Raw genomic sequence first — 22,198 nt, 5'->3', positions numbered from 1 at the left:
AATTAATACAAAATAGCATCACAAACGTTAGGTATACAATTAGGTATACAAACGGAAACTAGTCTTTTGTATAAAGGCCATGGCTTACTCCTGGCCTGGAGTAAGTAATTACGAAAAAACGTAATTGTTTTTTCATTCAGTATTTATTGATGAGTACCTACTATGTGCCAGGCATATTGAGTCAGGGATATGAGCCAGAACACTGCAGTAAGCAAGAAAGATAAAGCCTTTGCCCTCATGGAGCTTACATTCTAGCAAGGGGAGAGACAGAAATAAACACATGAGCAATCTCACATACACTGACTGTTAAGATTACACATACAGAGCACCACTTTGGGCTTCCAACTCCTCTGACTTAGGACTGGCTCTGAGCTCCTCCGTCTCTGGCTTGGCTTCACAGGATGCTCAGGTTCCTCACTTACCCAGGAGTCAGCAGCACTTTCAACATCACAAAATTGGTTTAGGTAGTCAACAATTCTCAGTTCCTTATCTCTACTGCTGATGTCATCCCCAATATTTCATCCTACTTCAGGAAACACACAAAACAAAACAAAAAACTCCTCACCCCAACCATTTTCACCCATGAAAGGGGAAAAATTAAACCAGAAGCAAAATTCATTATTGTTCCCAAGAGAAAGAGTCTACCAACAAAACAAAGCCTACCTTTCTAGTAGAGGATAGGGAGGAGTGCAGCATGAGCACAGCATTCAGGTCAAAAACTTGTACACGAGGAAAAATGTATATAGTCACTAAGTACAATACATAATTCTAGCACCTGAAGAGAATGTCCTAGACTAGTGCTGTTCAACAGAAATACAATGCAAGCTACAAATGTTAGCAATATAGGCAATTTAAAATTTTCTAATAGCCATATAAAAGAAATAAAAACAAACAAGTAAAATTAACTTTAATAGCACATTTCCTCTAACCTAGCATATCTACAGTACTATCTTTTCAACAAATAATCAATATAAAAGTTATTAATAAGATATTTTACATTCTTTAATCCCACAGAGTCTTCAAAATTTGGTATGTGTTTCATATTTACAGCACATTTCAATTTGGACTAGATACAGTTCAAATACTCAACTGTCACAAGTGGCTAGTGGCTACCTTATTTGACAGGGCGGTTCTAGACAAAATACTCACTAGGTTCTCTTTTCCATGAACAATGAAGCAAATGGCTCCCCAGAACTAAAGCTTCTAGGCGTCTCATTGGTTGCACTAAAGAAGCTATATTCTGCTACCCTGGGGACACAGTCCTAGGTACCATGAGCCACAAGTAAACATAACTAATTGATTAAGAAATATATATATAAATAAAATTCAGGCAGGAACAAAATGATATGCCTTGGTGGAGAAAAAGAGTATGCTCTCCTAGTGCCAATTCATCTGTCCATTCATCCATTCAACATTTGTTGAGAGCCTATCATGTGCCAGAATTAATTCCACAATGCTAGTATTCTGTCCTTAGTCTTTTGAGGGTGGTGATGGCGGGGGCGGGTAGTTTAGAGACATAAAAAAATAAACAAGTTCATTGTAAACATCAATGTTATTATGAAGAAAATAAAGTAGGAAAATATCACCATGAATGGGAGAAGAGATTACTTTAAGAGAAGAGAAGGCTTTTCTGAGAAAGTGCCATTTAAGCTGAGAATGAAATAAAAGTGACAGGAATGGAGAAGAAAGTTCTATGCAGAGAATATAGTTAGGGCAAAGACCTAAGGCAGGAAAAACCTTGGCACATTTGCAAAGCAGAGAACGTCAATGTTGTTAGAGAGCAGTTAACAGGAAGAATAGTAGATGTGCTCATAAAAGTAGTCAGGGGCCAGATCTCTTAGGACCTATGGAAAAGGGTCAGGAGTTTGGTCTAGATGTTATTCTAAGAAACAGTCAATAAAGTGTTTTAAGTGCAGGTAGGGGGAGGTATTAATATGGCCTGGGGTAGGCTGGTAGTGGTGAAGTATGAGGTGAGATTTCAAATATATTTTCAATTTATTAGCAAGTCTTATCAGCTCTACCTTCAAACTTAGGTTATATAAATTAGATTATATTTTGAGTCTGACAGGACTTGCTGATGAACAGGATGTGATGACCAACTACTAGACTTTTGGTGTGAGGATGTAGGTGAAATGATGGTGCCATTTACGAGATGCGAGCTGAAAAAAGAATAAACTCTGCTCTCCCTCCTGTATTTCCAATCTTGATAAATGGAACAACCATTCAGTCAGAAGACAGCTTCATCCAGGGTAGTGCCACATTCAAACAGTCACCAGGTCCATTAATGCCACCTCTCCAAAGTTTCTTAAACCTGTTCCCTCTTTCCATCCCCACAGACTTGTGTGTGTGTGTGTGTGTTTTAGTCACTTAGTCATGACTCTTTGTGACCCCATGGACTGTAGCCTGCCAGGCTCCTCTGTCCATGGAATTCTCCAGGCAAGAATACTAGAGTGGGTTGCCATTCCCTTCTCCAGGGGATCTTCCGGACCCAGGGATTGAACCTGGGTCTCTTGCATTGCAGGAAGATTCTTTACTATCTGAGCTATGAGGGAAGCCCTCTATTACTAAGACTATTGAAATCACCTTAATAATCTCCAGGTTTCAATTCCAACCCAACGGCAATGCTACAAATTGCTTCCCTGCTTAAAATTCTCCAACAGTTTTTTTGAAAAGTGATTTGGATGACACCACCCTTATGGCAGAAAGTGAAGAGGAACTAAAAAGCCTCTTGATGAAAGTGAAAGAGTGTGAAAAAGTTGGTTTAAAGCTCAACATTCAGAAAACTAAGATCATGGCATCTGGTCCCATCACTTCATGGAAACAGTGTCAGACTTTATTTTTGGGGGCTCCAAAATCACTGCAGATGGTGATTGCAGCCATGAAATTAAAAGACACTTACTCCTTGGAAGGAAAGTTATGACCAACCTAGATAGCATATTCAAAAGCAGAGACATTACTTTGCCAACAAAGGTCCTAGTCAAGGCTATGGTTTTTCCAGTGGTCATGTATGGATGTGAGAGTTGGACTGTGAAGAAGGCTGAGTTCCGAAGAATTGATGCTTTTGAACTGTGGTATTGGAGAAGACTCTTAAGAGTCCCTTGGACTGCAAGGAGATCCAACCAGTCCATCCTAAAGGAGATCAGTCCTGGGTGTTCATTGGAAGGAATGATGCTGAAGCTGAAACTCCAGTACTTTGGCTACCTCATGAGAAGAGTTGACTCATTGGAAAAGACTCTGATGCTGGGAGGGATTGGGGGCAGGAGGAGAAGGGGACAACAGAGGATGAGATGGCTGGATGGCATCACCGACTTGATGGACATGAGTTTGGGTAAACTCCAGGAGTTGGTGATGGACAGGGAGGCCTGGCGTGCTGCGATTCATGGGGTCACAAAGAGTTGGACATGACTGACCGACTGAACTGATCAGTTTAAGATGGACATGTCCTTTGATTTGCTACTTCTCTTTTATGGTTCTATCCTATAGAAATATAGAATAAGGATATATAAGGGTAATTCACTATAGCACTTTAATAGTGAAAAACTGGACACTACCTAAATGCCATTCGAGAAGGGAAGTGTTATACAAACCACCATATAATTATACAATTCAACCTAGTCCTTATTTTAAAAATGAATCAGATTTAAATATACAGATATAGAAAGATCTTCAAGATATTTTAAAAACAAATAGCAATGTATGTATGGGCAATGTGTACATGATTGTATTCACTTAAAAAGCATCGCAGTGTATTTGTGGGTATGAGTGTGAGTACGTTGTTTCTAAAGGTCTAGAAAAGGTCTGGGATGATACATACTGTCAACAAAGGATATGGAGATATATATATATATATACATATCTTATTGGATGAATTTTTAAATAATATATTTATGTAACAACAACAAATTGTACAACTATTCTACATGCCTTCATGTGATTAAAGGCACTTTAGCACCTGGCACTAGCCTTTGTTTCCACATAAATTTCTCAGACTTATTTACATCAGGTAAGTGATAATGTACTTTCATGTGATGGGAAATGTGGGTTGATTGCTGAAATTGGGTCATGTTAGAGACCTATTTGCTTTGCAACTGGAATAGGAATGGCAGCCTCTAGTACTCAGAAGGACAGCAAGATCTTTCTGAAGAGAGGTTAAGGTGCTTGTTTCTTTCCTTGAGGACCACTAGAATTAGTTCATTCCTTTTAGCTCTTCAAAGGAAGAAGCAAAATTTCAAGGCATTTCCCATTTCAACCCATTCGGCTTTACATGTTTCAAGAATACCTGTACTTATCTTATTCACAGTTTATTTTGCTTTTATAATATAAAAAGTCAATAGAAAGGACAGTAAGTTTAGTGCCATAGTTCTAGTTCCTTTCTGAAAATCTTCCTCATTTCCCCAAGAGATTTAAAAAAGAAAAATTTTTAAGTGATAGTAGCATAGCTCTCCTAGAGATAACAATGTGAAACAGCTTTCATGGAAACAAAATGCTGAACAAATAGAAGATGGAATTATACAAATTTCTAAATTCTAAAGATTTTCGTATTTGTTTTTTGATTGTCATCTCCTAGTTACTTTTTTTTTTTTTTTTTTAAACCCAGGAATAAGGAGAACAAGAAACTATACATGTAAGTTTTTCTACTGTAGTAATGGCTGGGAATCTAGCCAAACAGCCAACTGGTAGAAAGAAGAGGAACTGCTCTTCCCAAACTCATTCCCATTCACTGCCTAATTATCTCAAAATGACACCAAAAAGAGTTATGAAATATTCAATTATTTCTTCCTCAGTTATTGAGGTCAGAAATGAACTACCTTGGCCGGACCAGAAGACAAAAACCGAGTTAGTAATTGCTTATGCTCTGGTTTTCTACATTCTAAATCCTAAAGCTGCTATCTACACCAGCCCTTCCATTAAAATATCCTTCAACTGGCTTGAATTGCTGTAGCACATCAAAAGACTTCTTCTTGTTGTCTTGTTATTATTATTCAGCCTCACTTTAAAACACATTAGCTACCACTTCACAAAATATTAGAGCAGAAAGGAATATTGGTGATCCTACCATAATCCTCTCATTATTGACAACTGAGAAACTAGCCCAGGAAGATGACATCAGGTAATAGAGTCACACTGCAAGTGTCTAGTTAACTGGGACTAGAACCTAGTCTCCTGACTTCCAGGCTATGCCAAATTGGATATTTTCTTTTAATCATTTAAAGTTAATGCTCCTTAAGGTGTTCTGGAAAAAAAGTTGTATCTAAATGAGAAAAAGGCTTCAACTACAAGGGTAGATAGATTGGAAGCAATCTTCCAGCAGATACAAAGCTGTGGATCGATTACCTAGGGCAAAGTTGTTTACTCATCACCTGACTTTGGTCAAGTGTATGAGGAATAGTTATTTAGTGCAGTGAGAGGAAAAAAAAGTGGCAAAGTGGGGGAAGGGGGAAAAAGTGGGTGGAAAAATGGTTTCTTAGTTAGGGAAACATTCTGATAGACCACTTTGGATATGATAGGATCTTTCAAGGTCATACTTGGAACAGGAATAAAATAAAGAACTAAGTTATTTTTTTCTAATACATTTATAACTTTCCAAGGCCTTTGGAAAGAAAAAGGTGATGATGAGAAGGAAAAAGAAAGCTGAAATATTACAGCACTCTACTTGGGATGAAACCTGTGAGAATGGCAAAGACACTCTTTAAGAACAAGGTGTGTATCATAATCCTTGACTATTCAATGCTGAATCCCTCCCACTGACCATCCCTACTACTATAATCAAGACTTCAGTGAAAATCTGCCACACAGACTTGTGTCCATGGTTACTGTGAGTCAGTACAGATGGTGCAGAGGCAAGGTAAAGAAGCCAGGGAAGCATGGAGGCTTCCTGAAGTAAGAAGAAACCTGGCCAATGTAATGGCTAGGATACCAAACAAAAAATGTTTCAAGGAAAACATGGGTTGAACAGCCAAAGAGCAGCCAAAGAAATTGAGAAATAAAGAAAATAAGAAATGACATTAAAAAAAAAAAAAACTGAACAATTTCAGCACAGTCATAGATTATAACACTGACTCCAAGAGGGAGATGAAAGAATAGATAACAGATAAGAAAAACAGAACAGTAGCTTTAGGAAAAAGAACATGCAAGTGAGATCAAGAAAAAAACAGCAAGAAATGAGTATTCGCTGAAACGAAGAGCTGACAGTTCACCTAGAACTACATTTCAAAACTTAACATCTGATTACTACTGAACTTCTTTCTAAACTATCAATGTTTAGAAAACAACGTTTAAAGTTGAATAGCCCTATTTGCACAAGGTACATACCTAAAGTCATTCTTCAGGCAACTTATGGCCAGAAAAAAGTTTAGATCACATACAATTGCATCTACTATGTGAAACAATGCCAATAAGAGAAAAACTTCTGAAACACTTTTCTTCATTGGGAAAAGTATTCATTTTAATTATGCTCCAAGATGTTACAGAGCTAGAAATTAACAAATTTAAGTCAGTACAAAATTGATTTATTGTCAATATTTAGTCATTAATACAACCCAAGTTAATGAAACATTACTTCACACAAGGCTCAGATGCTCTAAAATCTGTCTTAACTTTACACATGTACTAGAAAATGATAAATACCTAAAAATGACAATGCAAGGGAAAATATTACAAAAAATACAACTGTAGACCCTTGTATGAAAGTTCTTTAAAGTTCTGCCTTTGGGAATAATACCATGCTACATATCAGAACCAAAAATAAACTATTTTCCTTGAGGTTACAATGCTCAACAATATACTGGATGCACTCTAAATTACCATGCTTGACAAGAATCAAAAGAGAAAAAGAAGGCTTCAAAAAGGTTGAGAGAAAAAAACAAAGGAGCAATCAATTGTTATATGCTGATTTCTGCTGCGATGACCTCTTTAACAATTTATAGCACTGTGGAAGAACTGAAAAAGAAGGGTACCAGTCTCAGCTTTCTAAATCAGCACAAATTCAGACAATTGTAAGGGTACTGTTTCCAATGCTCTCGATTCTTCAATACTTTACATGGACTCCTTATCCTAAGCCCACATTTTTTCCTCTAATTTATTCCTAAGGATTTTCCAAACACACTTTCTGTTTTCTATTATCCAATATACAAACCATAAGGCAGTAAGCAAAACAGTAACATCTGTCAGTCAAGTCAGTTCTAAAGACACCAATTTTGGTTTAGATATTAGTCATGAGATACAGGCATAATCATCCTCCTTCCACACATACTCTCATCTCGAGCCTTACAAAATGACTTCATCTTCAACCGTGAGGTAATGTGAAGCTTTAAGATTTTTTTTTCCTACATCAATGACTTGCCTGTTGTGAAGCTGCTTGGTTGGCAGCAATATCAGGGGCTGTTAGGAATGCTTGGTCAGAACAGATAAAAAGGATGTGATCAGTGAAGTACTGTAACCTATCATAATGGGCTTCTTACAGGCAGACCGGAAGAATTTACCTTATAGACTCGTCACACTCATTTCAGAAGGGAGAAAAATGTGTCTTAAAAAGGAAAGGAAAACGATTAGATAAGGGAATACAGTAAAATATTAATACTGTAGTAATAGGTAAGGGAATGCTTATAGCTAACCTACCTTGTGGGGAAGTTTCTGGCATAAAATAATCAAACTTTCTCTCCCATTATTGTTTGCACAAGATTAACAGTTGCTTTACATCAAGAGGGGCAGAAAGCCATTAAACACATTTCTTCAAAGGTAAGAAATCTCTTTTTGAAATGAGCATTAGAGAAAGGAGGAAAAGGTAGGGAAAGCTCACTCAAAGAGGTCCTCAAACATGCGTTGTCCCATTGCTATGTATGCTTCCTTTTCCTCTGGTGTCATTTGGGCCACCAGCTCTGGCTTCTGGCTCACTTCACTATAGGAGAATGGACGGCCAGCCACCATGACAACAGGGTCATCTGCTACTTCCTCAAATTCATCGTCTTCCTCATCCTCTTCTCCATGATGTGCAGCCACAGTGGCCACACGGGGTGGAGAGTCATCATCTGACTCGCTGGTCTCACTCTCAGAGTCACTGCCGTTGGCAGCGGTCACGGGAGCAGCCGCCCCCACTGAACCTGCAGGGGCAGACGGGGTCTTCTTCTCGTGAATGAGCAATGCTCGCATGACCTCCTCATTATCATCTGGCCCTGCATGGCCTTCTTCATGCTCCTGAAATGAGTCTATATCTATGCCGCCTGGAAAGAGAAAACCAGAAAGTCAATATTCTTAAATAAAAAAGGGACTCCTTTACAGCTAATAAAATATAAAAGCTTAATATATTTAAATATAGGATAATATAGGATAATACAGATTTCGCTGGTTCCATTTTTTTGAGCTACTGCCCAAAAGATATTCAAAATGTTTCTCACAAACTAGAGCTTAAGTAACATAAACCTTTAAGTATAGCTGACCCTTGAACAATGTGGGTTTGAACTGTGCAGGCCCACTTACACATGGATTTATTTTTATTTTTATATTTTTTCTAATAGTAAATACTACAATAATATATGATCCATGGTTGGTTGAATCCATGGACATGGAGGAATTATGAATGTAAGTTATACTCAGATTAATCCCTGTGTTCAAAGGTCAACTGTACCTGGGTCTGTTTTGATTTGTTTTGTTTTTTAATATCTACTTACTGATTGGGCTGCATCGGTTCTTAGTTGGGGCACAATGGGATCTTTACTGGGCACACAGGGTTAGTTGCCCTGTGGCATGTGGGATCTTAGTTTCCCAACCAGGGATCAAATGCATGTTCCCTACATTGCAAGGTGGATTCTTAACCACTGGACCATCAGGGAAGTCCCTGCACATGGGTTTTAAGAGACATATAGCTTGGATCTGAACCCTGGTTCATCCAACATGCAAGCTGTAACACTTTGGGCAAGTTATTTAGTCTCTAAACTTCGGTACCTTTTTCTATAAGACGGGATGATAAAAGTATTTGGCTTCTAGGGCTCTGGTTAAGAACATGAAGTAATGTCTGTGAAGGACCAAGTTTGTAGCTGGCATAACAGGACATCAAAATAAAGTTCCTCATCCTGCCTGGGGCAAAAGCCAAAGGTCTTACGATAACCTATAAAGTCCCACATCATCTGAATTCCTCCTGCCCCACTACTTATCCCTTCTCTTACCCCTTGCTCATTCTGGTCCAGTCACAGTGGCCTCCATAGTGTTCCCCGTGCACACCACACACACATTCCTACCTCAGGCCCTCTCCACTGCCCATTTCCTTTGCCTGGGATATTTTTCCTCTAGGTACCTATACTCTCTTGCATCTTTCATGTCTTTACTCAAATTTTACATTCTTTCAATTCACCCCTACCTCTATATTCTTAATGCTCTATTTTTTCCATATAGCATTTATTTTCTAACATAGTACTTCATGCCTAATGTCTCTGTGACCTACTTTCCACAAATGTCAGTTCTCCACAACAGATACTTACCTTTTTTACGCAGTGATATATCCCATGCACCCAGAATAGTGACTACTGCTTGTTAGGTACTGAATAAATATTTGATGAATGAGTAAATAAATGGCAGCTTATTTTCCTGAAGCAAATTAAGTGTACTTTGGACTCTATCTAGGAATCTAGTATCAGAAAGGAAAACACACATCACACACTTCCTATCATTTTGTGTACACGTTACAAATGAAGAATTTAAGAAAAACATTTGCATCCTGTATTCTGAAAATAATACCAAATATAATGCCATTTAAAACACACAAAAGAAATTAAAATGTTGATTGAAACCTGACTCCTTTATTTAAATCCTGACTAACATTTATTGGATGTGTTATTTTGGCCAAGCTACTTCATCTTTTTCTGCTTCAGTTTTCTGATGTACAAAAAGGGTGGAAAATAGTATTTATCTCACTGGATTACCAGGGTGATTAAGTGAATATTTGCAAAGGTCTGGTACTTAGATTAGTGTTATCTATTATCATTATCAAGAGAAGACCCGTGTGGGCTAAGTTGCTTCACTCCTTGTGGCCGACTCTGTGAAACCCTATGGAGTGTAACCCACTAGGCTCCTCTATTTGTGGGATTCTCCAGGCAAGCATACTGGGGTGGGTTGGTTGCCATGCCCAATCCTGGCCACAGAAAAAGTGAAAGCATCTTCTCACTAACATATGAGAATGAATTAGTTGTAATCTTGGACATTTTTACAATGTTTAGATAGAACTCCTAAGATGAGACATATAGGAAAGAGAAAAGGAAATAGGAATTGAGAACTTAAAAAGTTTAGATCAGAGATAACAAGTTTTTGATAACATGGATGTAGACGTGAGAACTGAAATCACACTTCACGGTTTATTTAAAAATGGCGCCGGAAGCTGAACCTCCTCCTTAGGGTCCTTATTGCCAATGTAGTGTTTCAAGGGGAAAAAAGGACAAGTAATGTATGCAAGTCAAAACTAAATGAAGTCATGTCTAAAAGATTTCTGACAAGGTTCCTGAGAGACTTAGGCAAAAAAGGAATTGTCTTGTTATAGACAGAAGACAAAATATAAGGATAAATGAAATCTCTAAATGGTAAAGCAGAAAAACTAGTTCTAGGAACTGTCTTATTTAACAGAGTTATAAATTACAAAAAAGATGTGTACTGGGAAACTGTCAAGTTCACTGATGGGCTAAGCAATTCTGGGTACTTAAAGCCCAAACTAACACCAAAAAAATATAGGAAGAGCTGAAGGTTGAATAAGTGGGCATAAGAGTGTTAGATCTAGTTTGTTTTTCAAACCTGCTGAGTTTCAGGGATTTTTTTTTAGTTAAAAAAATTTTTTTTGGCTCTGCTGTGCAGCAAGAGGGATCTTGGTTCCCTAATCAGGGATCGAACCCATGCCCCCTGCACTGGGATTGCATAGTCTTAACCCCGGGCCACTAGGGAAGTCCCTAGATCTATGTTAGTACTAGCATAGTATAAGAAAATCTGCCTAGCAAAAAATAATCTAAAATATACTAAACAACCTGATCTAAGCTACCACAAAAAGGGAAGGAGAGGATCTGAAAAAAATTCCTGCAAATAATTCTCAAGTTGTCTTAATATGCTTCCAGAACCAAAGCAATAAAGAGTCATGTAAAACCTGAAGGATATTTGAAATAAAACTCAAATAATTAATAATAAAATCATTCATAAATAATATGTATTGTTCTGATTACTAGGTCTCAAGTAAAGTATATTACAATTGGAGATAGTCCAGAAAAAGACAATTAAAATAAGACAAAAAATGTAGGTGGAGATGACTTGGGGGAAGAGAATGATTTGTAAGGAGAGTAAAAAAGAATCAGAATTATCACTAAAGTAATGAGGACATGATTGAAGTCTATGAAATTATTAAAGATATTAAAGTAAATTGAACTCTGAGGAAAATAAAGTGTAGGACAAATAAGACTCACTTTACAGTTCACTGGATAGAGTCTATTCAACTATCATAAAACCTAATGAGAGCAAATTTAGACCTAACAGCATATACTATTTTATACACAGAAGGAAATATTCACAAGAGGGAACCAAGGCTAGATGACTTATTTAAAGTCCTTATGATTTAAATTCCACCACTCTAGGAATTATAAACATGGAATGTTAAACTTATGAGCCTAATTGTATATAACACTGGCTAATAATAGTTTTATTTCCTTCGATTTTGTTACTAAGTTCACAGAAAAAAAAGGTTTGTGCTTCAAGAATAGGCAAGACGCCAAGCTGGGGAAAACCAACCATTAAATAGTTGACAGACTAACTACGATGTAATCTAAAATAACTTGCATCAAAATAACTAAACATCACAGCCAAGGTAATCAAAGGGAAGAAGGGAGACTGAAGTATAACTACCAAGGAAAATTTTTTTCCAGTTGCAATTAAAAAACTAACGAGAATCACACTAGAGGTATTACCTGCTTTACCATCACTACCCAACTCCACACTACTTTTACAATTCTTAGCATACATTTCTTAGTAAAAGAAATGCTAATTATGAAGGAGAAAGCACTTAGGAAAAAAGTAAACAAGTGGTTTTTAGTTACTGATGATTCTTAAGCATTAAAGAACCAGACTCAGTGATACATTGGTAATGATACATAACCTAGGAATAGGGGCAGGTAAGTTATAATACTAATGAAATCTGATTAGAGGTACAGACTCCCTATTTCATCTGTTTCCCAGTTTCTGAGTAACATTTATTCAGTTTTAGCCTCTCATTTCCTACCTACTCCTAAACCATCATCATCCAAAGTCTCTAAATCCAGTAATTTGAGACTAAAATTTATAAAGTAAAATGGTGCAGCTCTCAAACTCCTGATTATTATGCAACTGTTAACACTTCAGGGCTTACAGAGATTTCTAAAACCTTCTGGTATAAAGTTCTGTCAATCTTCTTGGATGGTGAGATACTTGTTCTTTATTCATGTGATATCTTTTTACGTATTTCAAGCAGCACAACTCCTTTTTACTTATGAGGAGGCAACATAAAAAGTTTGGGCTAGTGTATAGTTAAGGCTCCCAATTCAAAGAAATAAAAATGCATGTAAAAAGGCAACAGAAGATTAAAGAAGAGATGAATCTGGCCACTTTGCATACAAGAGCACTTTTGCAAGAAATTAAGACAAAACAATGACAATTTCTAAAATCTAAAAACAGAGATTTAAAAAGTTGTCTGTTATTTCAACTAAGTTGAAGGATAATACAAGAATACTGGTTGGTTTTACTGCTTATTGCTCAATTTACTTTCTGCTATAAGGCAACTGTTTTATAAAACAGATGGGGGATGGTTTTCAATAAAACTAAGAATTGCCCAGGCAAAATTTCTTACCAAGTCAAGTTTATTTTCTACTGAACTCAAGACATATTCATCTTACTAACCTCTACTCTTACCTTCTTTCATCTCTTCAGAATTATATGCTCCTTGGACAGTGCTCTCTCTTAACCAAATAGGTCTCTCTTTGGCAGATTTCCCCTCCAGTGAGGCTCGATGAAGATCTTCTTGGTCATCCATGTTAATGACAACATTCTGAGTGTATAAATCCTCATAGGAGGGACCCTTGGTGGTCCACGCTTCCCGGTGGTGCCCACCTGCCAGGCCAGCAGCTCCAGCAGCAGTTGCTGCACGGTCCTTGCTACATAAAAAGATCAGAGGAGGAAAGAAAGAAAACTTGAAGTCTTAGTGCAAGAAAAGAAGGGCAGCTGGGGAAGTGGTTACTGAAGTATTACATATAAATATAATCATGCACACATGCTTTAATAATTCTGAGAATTTGCTCTTATACCTCTGGGTGAAGTTTACATTGGTTAGAAGAACACATCATATTTATATTTAAGTTCCTTAAACTCTGAATCCTTTGGTGTGTACAAATGCTTGAGGTTGGATAGATTAACATGTTTCAATAAATATACTTAGTGTGAGGAGATAAAGATATAGTGACATAGACCACTTAAAGACACTAGTCTGGCAAAACTCGATGCCAGTAAAATCTTTGATGAGAATTTTGTTTCAAAACAAAAACCCAAAACAAAACACATGATATTTTTAAAAGCATCTTTTCAGCTGAATCCAGAAGAATTCAAAGTAGTTCTATGGGCTTTTCCCTGTCTTTCGTGTGCTGAGAAACTAAAAAAGTATTCTACAAAGCCAGACTTCAACTCAGAATCAATGTTCTTCTGCAACTCACCAAATAAGGCAAATCTTCATGGAGAGATTAGCCTCTTTTCTGTCAAGTTGTAACTTTCCATCTCTGCACCTACACTGACTCTCCATATCCAGCTCCAACCATTATTTCTACTCCATGGCAAACAATCTATTTCTGAGTCTATTTTGTTTAGCTTTTTACCTCTACTAGCCATGATTTTTTTAAAAATAATTTATTTATTTTTGGCTGTGGTGGTTCTTCACTGCTGCATGGGCTTTTCTCTGGTCGCAGCGAGCAAGGACTACTCTTCACTGCAGTGCAAGGGCTTCTCATTGCAGTGGTTTATCCTGTCGCGAAGCACAGGCTTCAGGGCTTGAGGGCTTCAATAGTTGCAGCATGTGGGCTCAGTAGTTACAGCGTGCAGGTTCCACAGCTGTGGCCCACGGGCTCAGCTGCTCCGTGGCATGTGGGATCTTTCCAGACCAGGGATCAAACCTGTGTCTCCTGCATTGGCAGGCAGATTCTTCACCACTGAGCCATCAGGGAAGACCCATGCTTCAGGCCAGATCACTCCTTATTTTTCTCTAGTCACTTAATGTTTTCTCACCTCTGTTAAGTTTTAGTCTTTCTGCTGCTCCTTCTGCTTGTTTTACTTTCAATCTGCTGCATACTCTTGTGAATATACCTGGTTTTCTGTGTCTAAGCTCACACCTTATCTTTCTTTGCCTGCTACTGATGCTTTCTGTATCAACATCTATGCATGACTCTCCCTCCCTTTCTGTTTAGACAACTGTTTTATTCCATAAATTATCTCATGTTTCATGAACTACCTGCTTACTTAGTACCTCCCCTATATCTTTCTCCATATCTTTTGCTGTGTTCTTTTCCATGTCTACTGATTCCCTTGCTCCATATTTCTCTAACGAAAGACAGGGAAAAGCCCATAGAACTACTTTGAATTTTTCTGCATTCAGCTGAAAAGATGCTTTTAAAAATATAACATGTGTTTTGTTTTGGGTTTTTGTTTTATTTTGAAATTTTTTCCCTAAAATTTTCCCATGGATCCTGAACTGTCTCCTGTGCAGTACCCTTTCTCATTCTGAGCCTAAGCAATACTTCATTTGTCTTTAAGTTCTGTACCACTTCTCTCAGAAGCCACTCACTATTTTTCCTTGTCTTTGATCCTACTTCATGTCTGCTTACTCCATTGCTCCTCATTTCTTCCTTGGCCCACTTACATCTACTTAACTTTTTTGTCTCATGTTTAATTAAGACTTGTCTGATATATATGGGGGTTGCAAAGAGCTGGACACGACTGAGCAACTGTTATACACTGTGGTCCGTGTATCTGATTGGCTCATTACATCTCTTCCTGAGAACACTATGTTTCTCTGGAGGTAATCTTGGTTTCATCTCATACCTCCTTGCCTCTGGATATCTACAGACTCACTGCCATTTTTTCCCTCAAAAGAAAAAAAAAAAAAATGTACCCTCTCTAGCTGTACGAACCATGCTGATCTTGTCACTTAATCCATGCCTTCTAACTACTGCCCTTAGCTGTACCAGGGCTGCTTTGTACATCATTCTTTCCCACAGACTTATTAGTTATCTCCTCATCCACTCTGAGTTTAGGCCTACGAGGCATCCCTCTGTATCCAATCCATCTACCTGTCTTGCTATAGTTTAAAGTCTTATGTTACAGTTGCAAATAACTGGTTTCCTTCTAGCTTTTATTCCTTTCTGAATTCATTCTAATGTTACTTTTTGCATTATTTACAATGTTGATCTCAATTTAATCCATATCTGTTCTTCTTCATTCCTTTTCTCTCTTCCGTGTTGTCTTCTAAAAGGTTGTGTTATTGCTTTCAGTATAATATGACTCTACTTAGTCTGGTGTAAGTTGTCTTTTTAAACGCTGGTCTCTCTTAACCATTCAGTCTTCCCTTCTCTCTTAGCCTGATTTGTGTTTTCATGTTTCTGTGCTTACTCTACATTCTGAGTCTCTCCTCTCTCACCCAGTTGTCTCCTTAACTCCTTTCAATGTCTTTTCCATCTTCAGCTAATATTCTTACCTTGTTGTGCTGAGCCTGTCCTATATGCCTGTCTGCACCCACACGCGTCTCCCTGAGTGGGCCAGATGCCTTTTCTGTCTCTCCACCCACTCAATGTTTCCCTAGTTCTGACTTGGCCAACTCCATCCTGTCCTTTTGCTCCTTCACTCAGAATCTTAAATGATTCACTCAATCTTTCTGAAGCTACCATTTCTCCATATCATCTTGAACACATAGTTGTCATCTATGCTGTATCCTTAGCATTAACTCTGAAGACTATCTTCTGAAGGTTAGTAAGTGTTCAGTACTTTGGATAGGACAATTCAAATACATGTGAATATAAGACTACTTTTAAAAAGTCTTTTGTTTTCATTACTCCATTACAGAAACTCAAGATTGGTTTTATTTTGGTTTGAGGCAGGAAAGATTTGGCCACAAGTTAAACAAATTATTAAATTTGGAAGAATTTTTTAAAGGATATTTTTAAACATGGATAATTGACTACACAGATTTTATTTATATTTTCACCAAATATACAGTCAAATCATCAGCAAATGTGACACTAAAGGAAATCCAGGTGAGAGATATCAGAATTTATTTCTTCTGCATGCTTAAATTTCTCCTATGGACAGAAAGTACACATTTCACTTAAAGATGACCAAGGTGACAATTTAGTTTTGAATCCTTTTACATTACTTAAACAATTGTAGAATTTTTAAAAGATATAACTCTTACTCACCACTTACTCAGGGGTGAGCGAAGAATATTATTTCAAAACTAAATTTTTAAAGATTTTTAAGGTGAGTGTTAAATAAGAGATGATGGAAAAGGAGAGGTTACTGGCAAGGAATTCCATTTAGGAAGGATAGGAAAACTTTAAATATCACCAGTGGGTCGACTTGCTGAAAGGCTGGAACTGTTCATCAGTTCTTGGGTTAAATCTACTGACAGTTTTGCAGAGGCAGCCTCTGGTTCCTGTTCTAGGGATTAACTAGAATTAATTGGTTACAGGAGCCAAACAATCATGCCACCAATTTTTTAAACAAAATAATGCATTACTATTGTCTGTGTACTCCCACACCACTCTATTGATGTTTTCCTTTTCTTGTGCTGGGGAAGGGTGGCTACTTCAAAACTGCTGTACTCTGAAACAAAGCCTATAGTACAGAAAACCTAAATAAACACCACTTCCAGGATGTTGGATACAAGCAGTGGAGCTTGTCAAATGCTGGTGAGGCCACCTTAGCCAGAGTAACAGCTTCTAACCTAGCTCTTAACAGTCTTGTTCCTAACTATGTAGAAGCAATCGAATTTTATTCTGGCTGGAAGTCAAGTACCCCATTCTATCTTTCTTGCCTGCCTTCATTTCCCTCTTCTTATTGACCAAGCTGTTGAGTGGCCTCTTTTTTGATCAGTATTTCCATCACTCCTAATGAGAAGCAGGTATTCTGATATACTGAGCTGCTGTTGGGCCTCTCACGTTGCTCAGACTTATCTCCAGCATGGACTGAGGGATACCTAAGTAAAGGTCCTGGAATGGGAGGTGGACTGTGGTAAGTGTGGAACAACAGAGGTTGAATGCCAATGGTGGTGGTGAATGAATATTCTACAGTGGGGAAGGATCTTAATAAACAAGAAGATAAACTACATTTAGAGGAGGAAACACAAGTATAATTCACAAATAGTATTAATATTATACACTGTACAGAAAGCAATCAGAGAAAATGTCTAAAGCACACTTCAATATGAAATAACCCATAAGCTTAAAATGTATGTATTTTTGTAAAACAAATTTCCCTCACAGGCTATTCTGACAGGGTTGCAGTATTATTTAAATGCACAGAAAAAGATATAACAAATAAATTCTTGATAAGAGACCAACAACCAGTAAGAAAAATTTTCAGCTATCTGTAATGTGTATGATACTGGCTGCCTATCAATTATGGCTCCTCTCCTTTATTTATCGATTTTATTCAAGTACTGATGGCTATTTGCTTCAAAGGACTCTGGGACCTTACTTAGTCTTAGGAGGTAAACCTTAACCAGTCTAAGCACCAGTCATGTGATCTCATTTTCTTTGTGGGACGCTGGTTTAGAAATAAGCAAATACACAATCCTGGCCAGTGCGACATTGGTGGATACAGCAGGATGAAGGTGGCCCTCTGAGAAAGCTTTCTTCCATCTTAAAACAGGACACAAGGAAGGGATGGTCCCATTTTATGCACTTGAACATTTTCATCTATATGTGATACCTAGAAAGACATGGCCATCTTAGCTAGCTCCCCTGGTGGTCCCAAGAGGACAACCAACAGGCTGAGTTCAGCAGAGTAAATATGGAACAAATCTAGATCCTTGAAGATGTAATTGAGCTGTGAAATTAATTCTGAGCTGTGCTACCTAAGGACTTTTGGTCATGCTAGAATGTTTTTCTTACTGTTCAAGCTACTTCTAGTTGGTGTTCTATTATTACAGATAGAGGCATTCTAACTGACACATATGCTAGGAAAGAAAATTCACATTGATTTGTATAGATACAAAACCTTCTATATAATTAGATTGTTTTTAACCACCAAAATGAAATTCAGTTTGCTCAGAACTGCCCAGAACTGGCTTTTCAGCAACATCTGTACCAGAGAACATAAAATACTAAGAGTGCTCCCAAAATCTATACAGTTACAATTTGGACTATTGGGTTCTATGGAAGGGAGTAGATGGGTATAAACTTTAAGCCATCAGCTTGAAACTGGAAAGATGAAAGAAAAAGGGTAGAATAGGAGAGCACTCCCTGATCTCAATTCTTATTTATGCTTTTCAAAGAAGATAAACTGCTTTTTATGGCATGACAAAATGAAGGCTGCCTCCACAATTCAAACATTAGGATACACTGATAAAAACAGAGAGCCATAGAAAGAAGTATTAACCCATAGGTAACACCCACTTACACTTCACTCTCAAGAAAGTTCCACTGAAAGCTAAGGAAGGCAACAAAAGTGTGGTTAGAATGGTTCAAATACGAATTTAAAAAGTGATTGATGTATTTCTTAAAGAACTTCAGGCTTCAGAACTTGATTAGGAAAAAAAAAAAAAAATTCAGATATTCCCAAGAGGCAGAACCAATCTGGGACTAACCAACAATTAGCAAAGTTGCAGCAGGCCCAAGCTGATTGAGTACTTAAAATCAAACTTGACTATTTAAAGATTTTTGCCTAAGGCCCACACTGTTCTGCATTCAGTACAAACAAATTTCATCAAAGGCACAAGTTAATACAACAAGTGTGGCAGAGCTTAGAATCCACATAATCTTATAGTTTTTAGTCTCCTAGTAAATTACTTACCTAATCCTGTTCTCCAAAGTACAGGCGGTTAAAAAAACGGCGAGCTTAAAGGTATTCTTGGTAAGAGTACAGAGCCTATACTCACCTCTGTTTCAGGGCTGGAATTTCTGTAGGTTCTGGTTCAAGTATTTCATAGGCCAAGTTTACATCCTCTGTCTCTCGAAGCAAGGCATAAATGGGCTCAATTTGTTCATTAAACCTTGCCAAAAGTGTGCGTGCATCTTTTTTGGGCATTGCTGATTCATCTTCTTCTACCTCTGTCTGGCAAAAGGTACAGCGGAAAGTTCCTACAGAGAAAACAAGTCTTAAGTCAGGGCACACAAATTCTTAAGACTAGTCTTTAGCAAACAGTATATATCTCCACTCTTCCTCCAATCTTTTATTATTAAAACTTTGAAAAATATTCAAAAGATTAAAGAATTTTACAATGAACATCTCTGTGCCCACCACTGAGATTTTAAAATTAACATTTTTCTATTGTTGGTTTATCATATATCTATTCATCTATCATTTTTTTGAGGCATTTCAAGTAATTTCACCCCTAACTACAGCAGAGCAAACAGATTTTAATCATAACATTTCTAACACATTTATACTTATTTTAACTTAAAATCAAATTCTTTACAGCTCCACTGAGACCTGTCCCCTGATATCAACACTTTTCTTTTTGCACTGTATACACTTGAGTCTACATTATGGGGAAAGCCAAATAAATACCTAAAACCGAAAGTCTCCAGTAATTCTGTACATTGCCGTAAGGCTATTTCTTCAAACTTACTTCTTCATCTAAATCAGTTCAGTTCAGTCGCTCAGTTGTGTCTGACTCTTTGCAAACCCATGGATTGCAGCAGGCCAGGCCTCCCTGCCCATCACCAAGTCCCGGAGTTTGCCCAAACTCATGTCCATTGAGTAGGTGATGCCATCCAACCATCTCATGTGCTGTAGTCCCCTTCTCCTCCAGCCTTCAGTCTTTCCCAGCATCAGGATCTTTTCAAATGACTCAGCTCTTTGTATCAGGTGGACAAAGTATTGGAGCTTCAGCTTCAACATCAGTCCTTCCAATGAACACCCAGGACTGATCTCCTTTAGAATGGACTGGTTGGATCTCCTTGCAAGTCCAAGGGACTCTCATGAGTCTTCTCCAACACCACAGTTCAAAAGCATCAATTCTTCGGTGCTCAGCCTTCTTCACAGTCCAACTCTCACATCCATACATGACTACTGGAAAAACCATAGCCTTGACTAGACAGATCTTTGTGGGCAAAGCAATGTCTCTGCTTTTGAACATGCTGTCTAGGTTGGTCATAACTTTCCTTCTAAGGATTAAGCATCTTTTAATTTCATGGCTGCAGTCACCATCTGCAGTGATTTTGGAGTTCCCAAAAATAAAGTCTGACACTGTTTCCATTGTTTCCCCATCTATTTGCCATGAAGTGATGGAACTGGATGCCATGATCTTCGTTTTCTGAATGTTGAGCATTAAGCCCACTTTTTCACTCTCCACTTTCACTTTCATCAAGAGGCTCTTTAGTTCTTCTTCACTTTCTGCCATAAGGGTAGTGCCATCTGCATATTTGAGGTTATTGATATTTCTCCAGGCAATCTTGATTCCAGCTTGTGCTTCTTCCAGCCCAGCGTTTCTCATGATGCACTCTGCATATAAGTTAAATAAGCAGGGTGACAATATACAGCCTTGACGTACTCCTTTTCCTATTTGGAACCAGTCTGTTGTTCCATGTCCAGTTCTAACTGTTGTTTCCTGACCTGCATACAGATTTCTCAAGAGGCAGGTCAGGTGGTCTGGTATTCCCATCTTTTTCAGAATTTCCACAGTTTATTGTGATCCACACAGTCAAAGGCTTTGGCATAGTCAATAAAGCAGAAATAGATGTTTTTCTGGAACTCTCTTGCTTTTTCCATGATCCAACAGATGCTGGCAATTTGATCTCTGGTTTCTCTCTGCCTTTTCTAAATCCAGCTTGAAAATCTGGAAGTTCATGGTTCACATATTGCTGAAGCCTGGCTTGGAGAATTTTGAGCATTACTTTACTAGCGTGTGAGATGACTGCAACTGTGCTATAGTTTGAGCATTCTTTGGCATTGCCTTTCTTTGGGATTGGAATGAAAACTGACTTTTTCCAGTCCTGTGGCCACTGCTGAGTTTTCCAAATTTGCTGGCATATTGAGTGCAGCACTTTCACAGCATCATCTTTTAGGATTTGAAATAGCTCAACTGAATAGATGAGACCAATCCATTTTCAAAATTAAAGTTTAAGAAGCTTGTGTTGTTTTTATTTCTATAGCTTCAACTTCAGCTAAATTATAACTTCAACTTGTAATTAAATTGTAATTCTTTAGAAATACCTCAGATTTTTCACTTCTACTATCATTTCACCTATCTGGGGCACCATTATCTACTTAGCCTGAAATTTAGCTTCCTAGATCTGGTCTTTGAACCTTTAGGCTCTGTCTTTCCAATTCCAAGTTCCTAGGCCACTGTTTTCTTTATCTCATCCTCCTGCTCTGAAGTCTGTCTGATAGCTGAACCTCTAAAGTCCACAGCATCAAATTGAAATCTCTCATCCTAACATTCAAGATCCTATATAACTTGATCCAGAAACATCAAAACCCAATCACAGTCCTTTACTTGGCAAGTAAATTCAAACACTTGAGAGACAATATACATTACATCTATTTTATTGTATATAAGTCCTTTCTTTCTAAACTACTTCCATGTACACTTTTTGATCCCTATACCAACCCTGTAAAATGATGTCAGAACTGAGGATGTGAGTTTTATGATTTGTCCAAAGGCACACAGCCAACAAGAGAAATGCAGTAACAGGAGCTACTGTATACCCAGTATTTACTAAGTGCCAAGTATGGCCAATCATCTGAAGATGGTATTATTATTAGTGCTCATTTAAATCTGTACAATACAGAGATTCTAAGGGGTTAGGAAACTTGTGAAAAATCTTATCACTACTAATTGGGAGGTGATGGCAAGATTCAAATCCAACCTATTATGATGAAACTCATACTCTTAAACATTACTTAATACCACTGGCCTGACTCAGACCTCCAGTTTGGTTCTGACTCTCAAATGCCAGGGATAGCCATCCTTTCTTTCTAACCCAATCAACCCAAGAGATTAAGA

At 37.8% G+C, this 22,198-nt stretch overlaps 1 protein-coding gene across 2 annotated transcripts in view; it reads right to left on the bottom strand.

The window, feature by feature from the left end:
- Positions 1-4,570: 4,570 nt before the first annotated feature.
- The window catches only part of GTF2E1 (general transcription factor IIE subunit 1), a 35,595-nt gene continuing 17,967 nt past the window's right edge, over positions 4,571-22,198 (bottom strand). The window contains exons 3-5 of one of the 2 annotated variants that reach the window (XM_027530868.1): positions 19,127-19,328; positions 12,904-13,145; positions 4,571-8,219 (exon numbers count right to left, since the gene is read on the bottom strand). In XM_027530868.1, the coding sequence (XP_027386669.1) occupies positions 7,795-8,219; positions 12,904-13,145; positions 19,127-19,328 (869 nt within the window). In that variant the 3' untranslated portion in view covers positions 4,571-7,794. The remainder of the gene's footprint in view (positions 8,220-12,903; positions 13,146-19,126; positions 19,329-22,198) is intronic. The other variant, XM_027530787.1, reaches the window with a different exon arrangement.

This window comes from Bos indicus x Bos taurus, chromosome 1, assembly GCF_003369695.1.
Source record: "Bos indicus x Bos taurus breed Angus x Brahman F1 hybrid chromosome 1, Bos_hybrid_MaternalHap_v2.0, whole genome shotgun sequence".
NCBI classification, from domain to species: Eukaryota; Metazoa; Chordata; class Mammalia; order Artiodactyla; family Bovidae; genus Bos; species Bos indicus x Bos taurus.
Note: the sequence above shows the minus strand (reverse complement) of the source record. Positions and strands in the feature narration are given on the sequence as shown.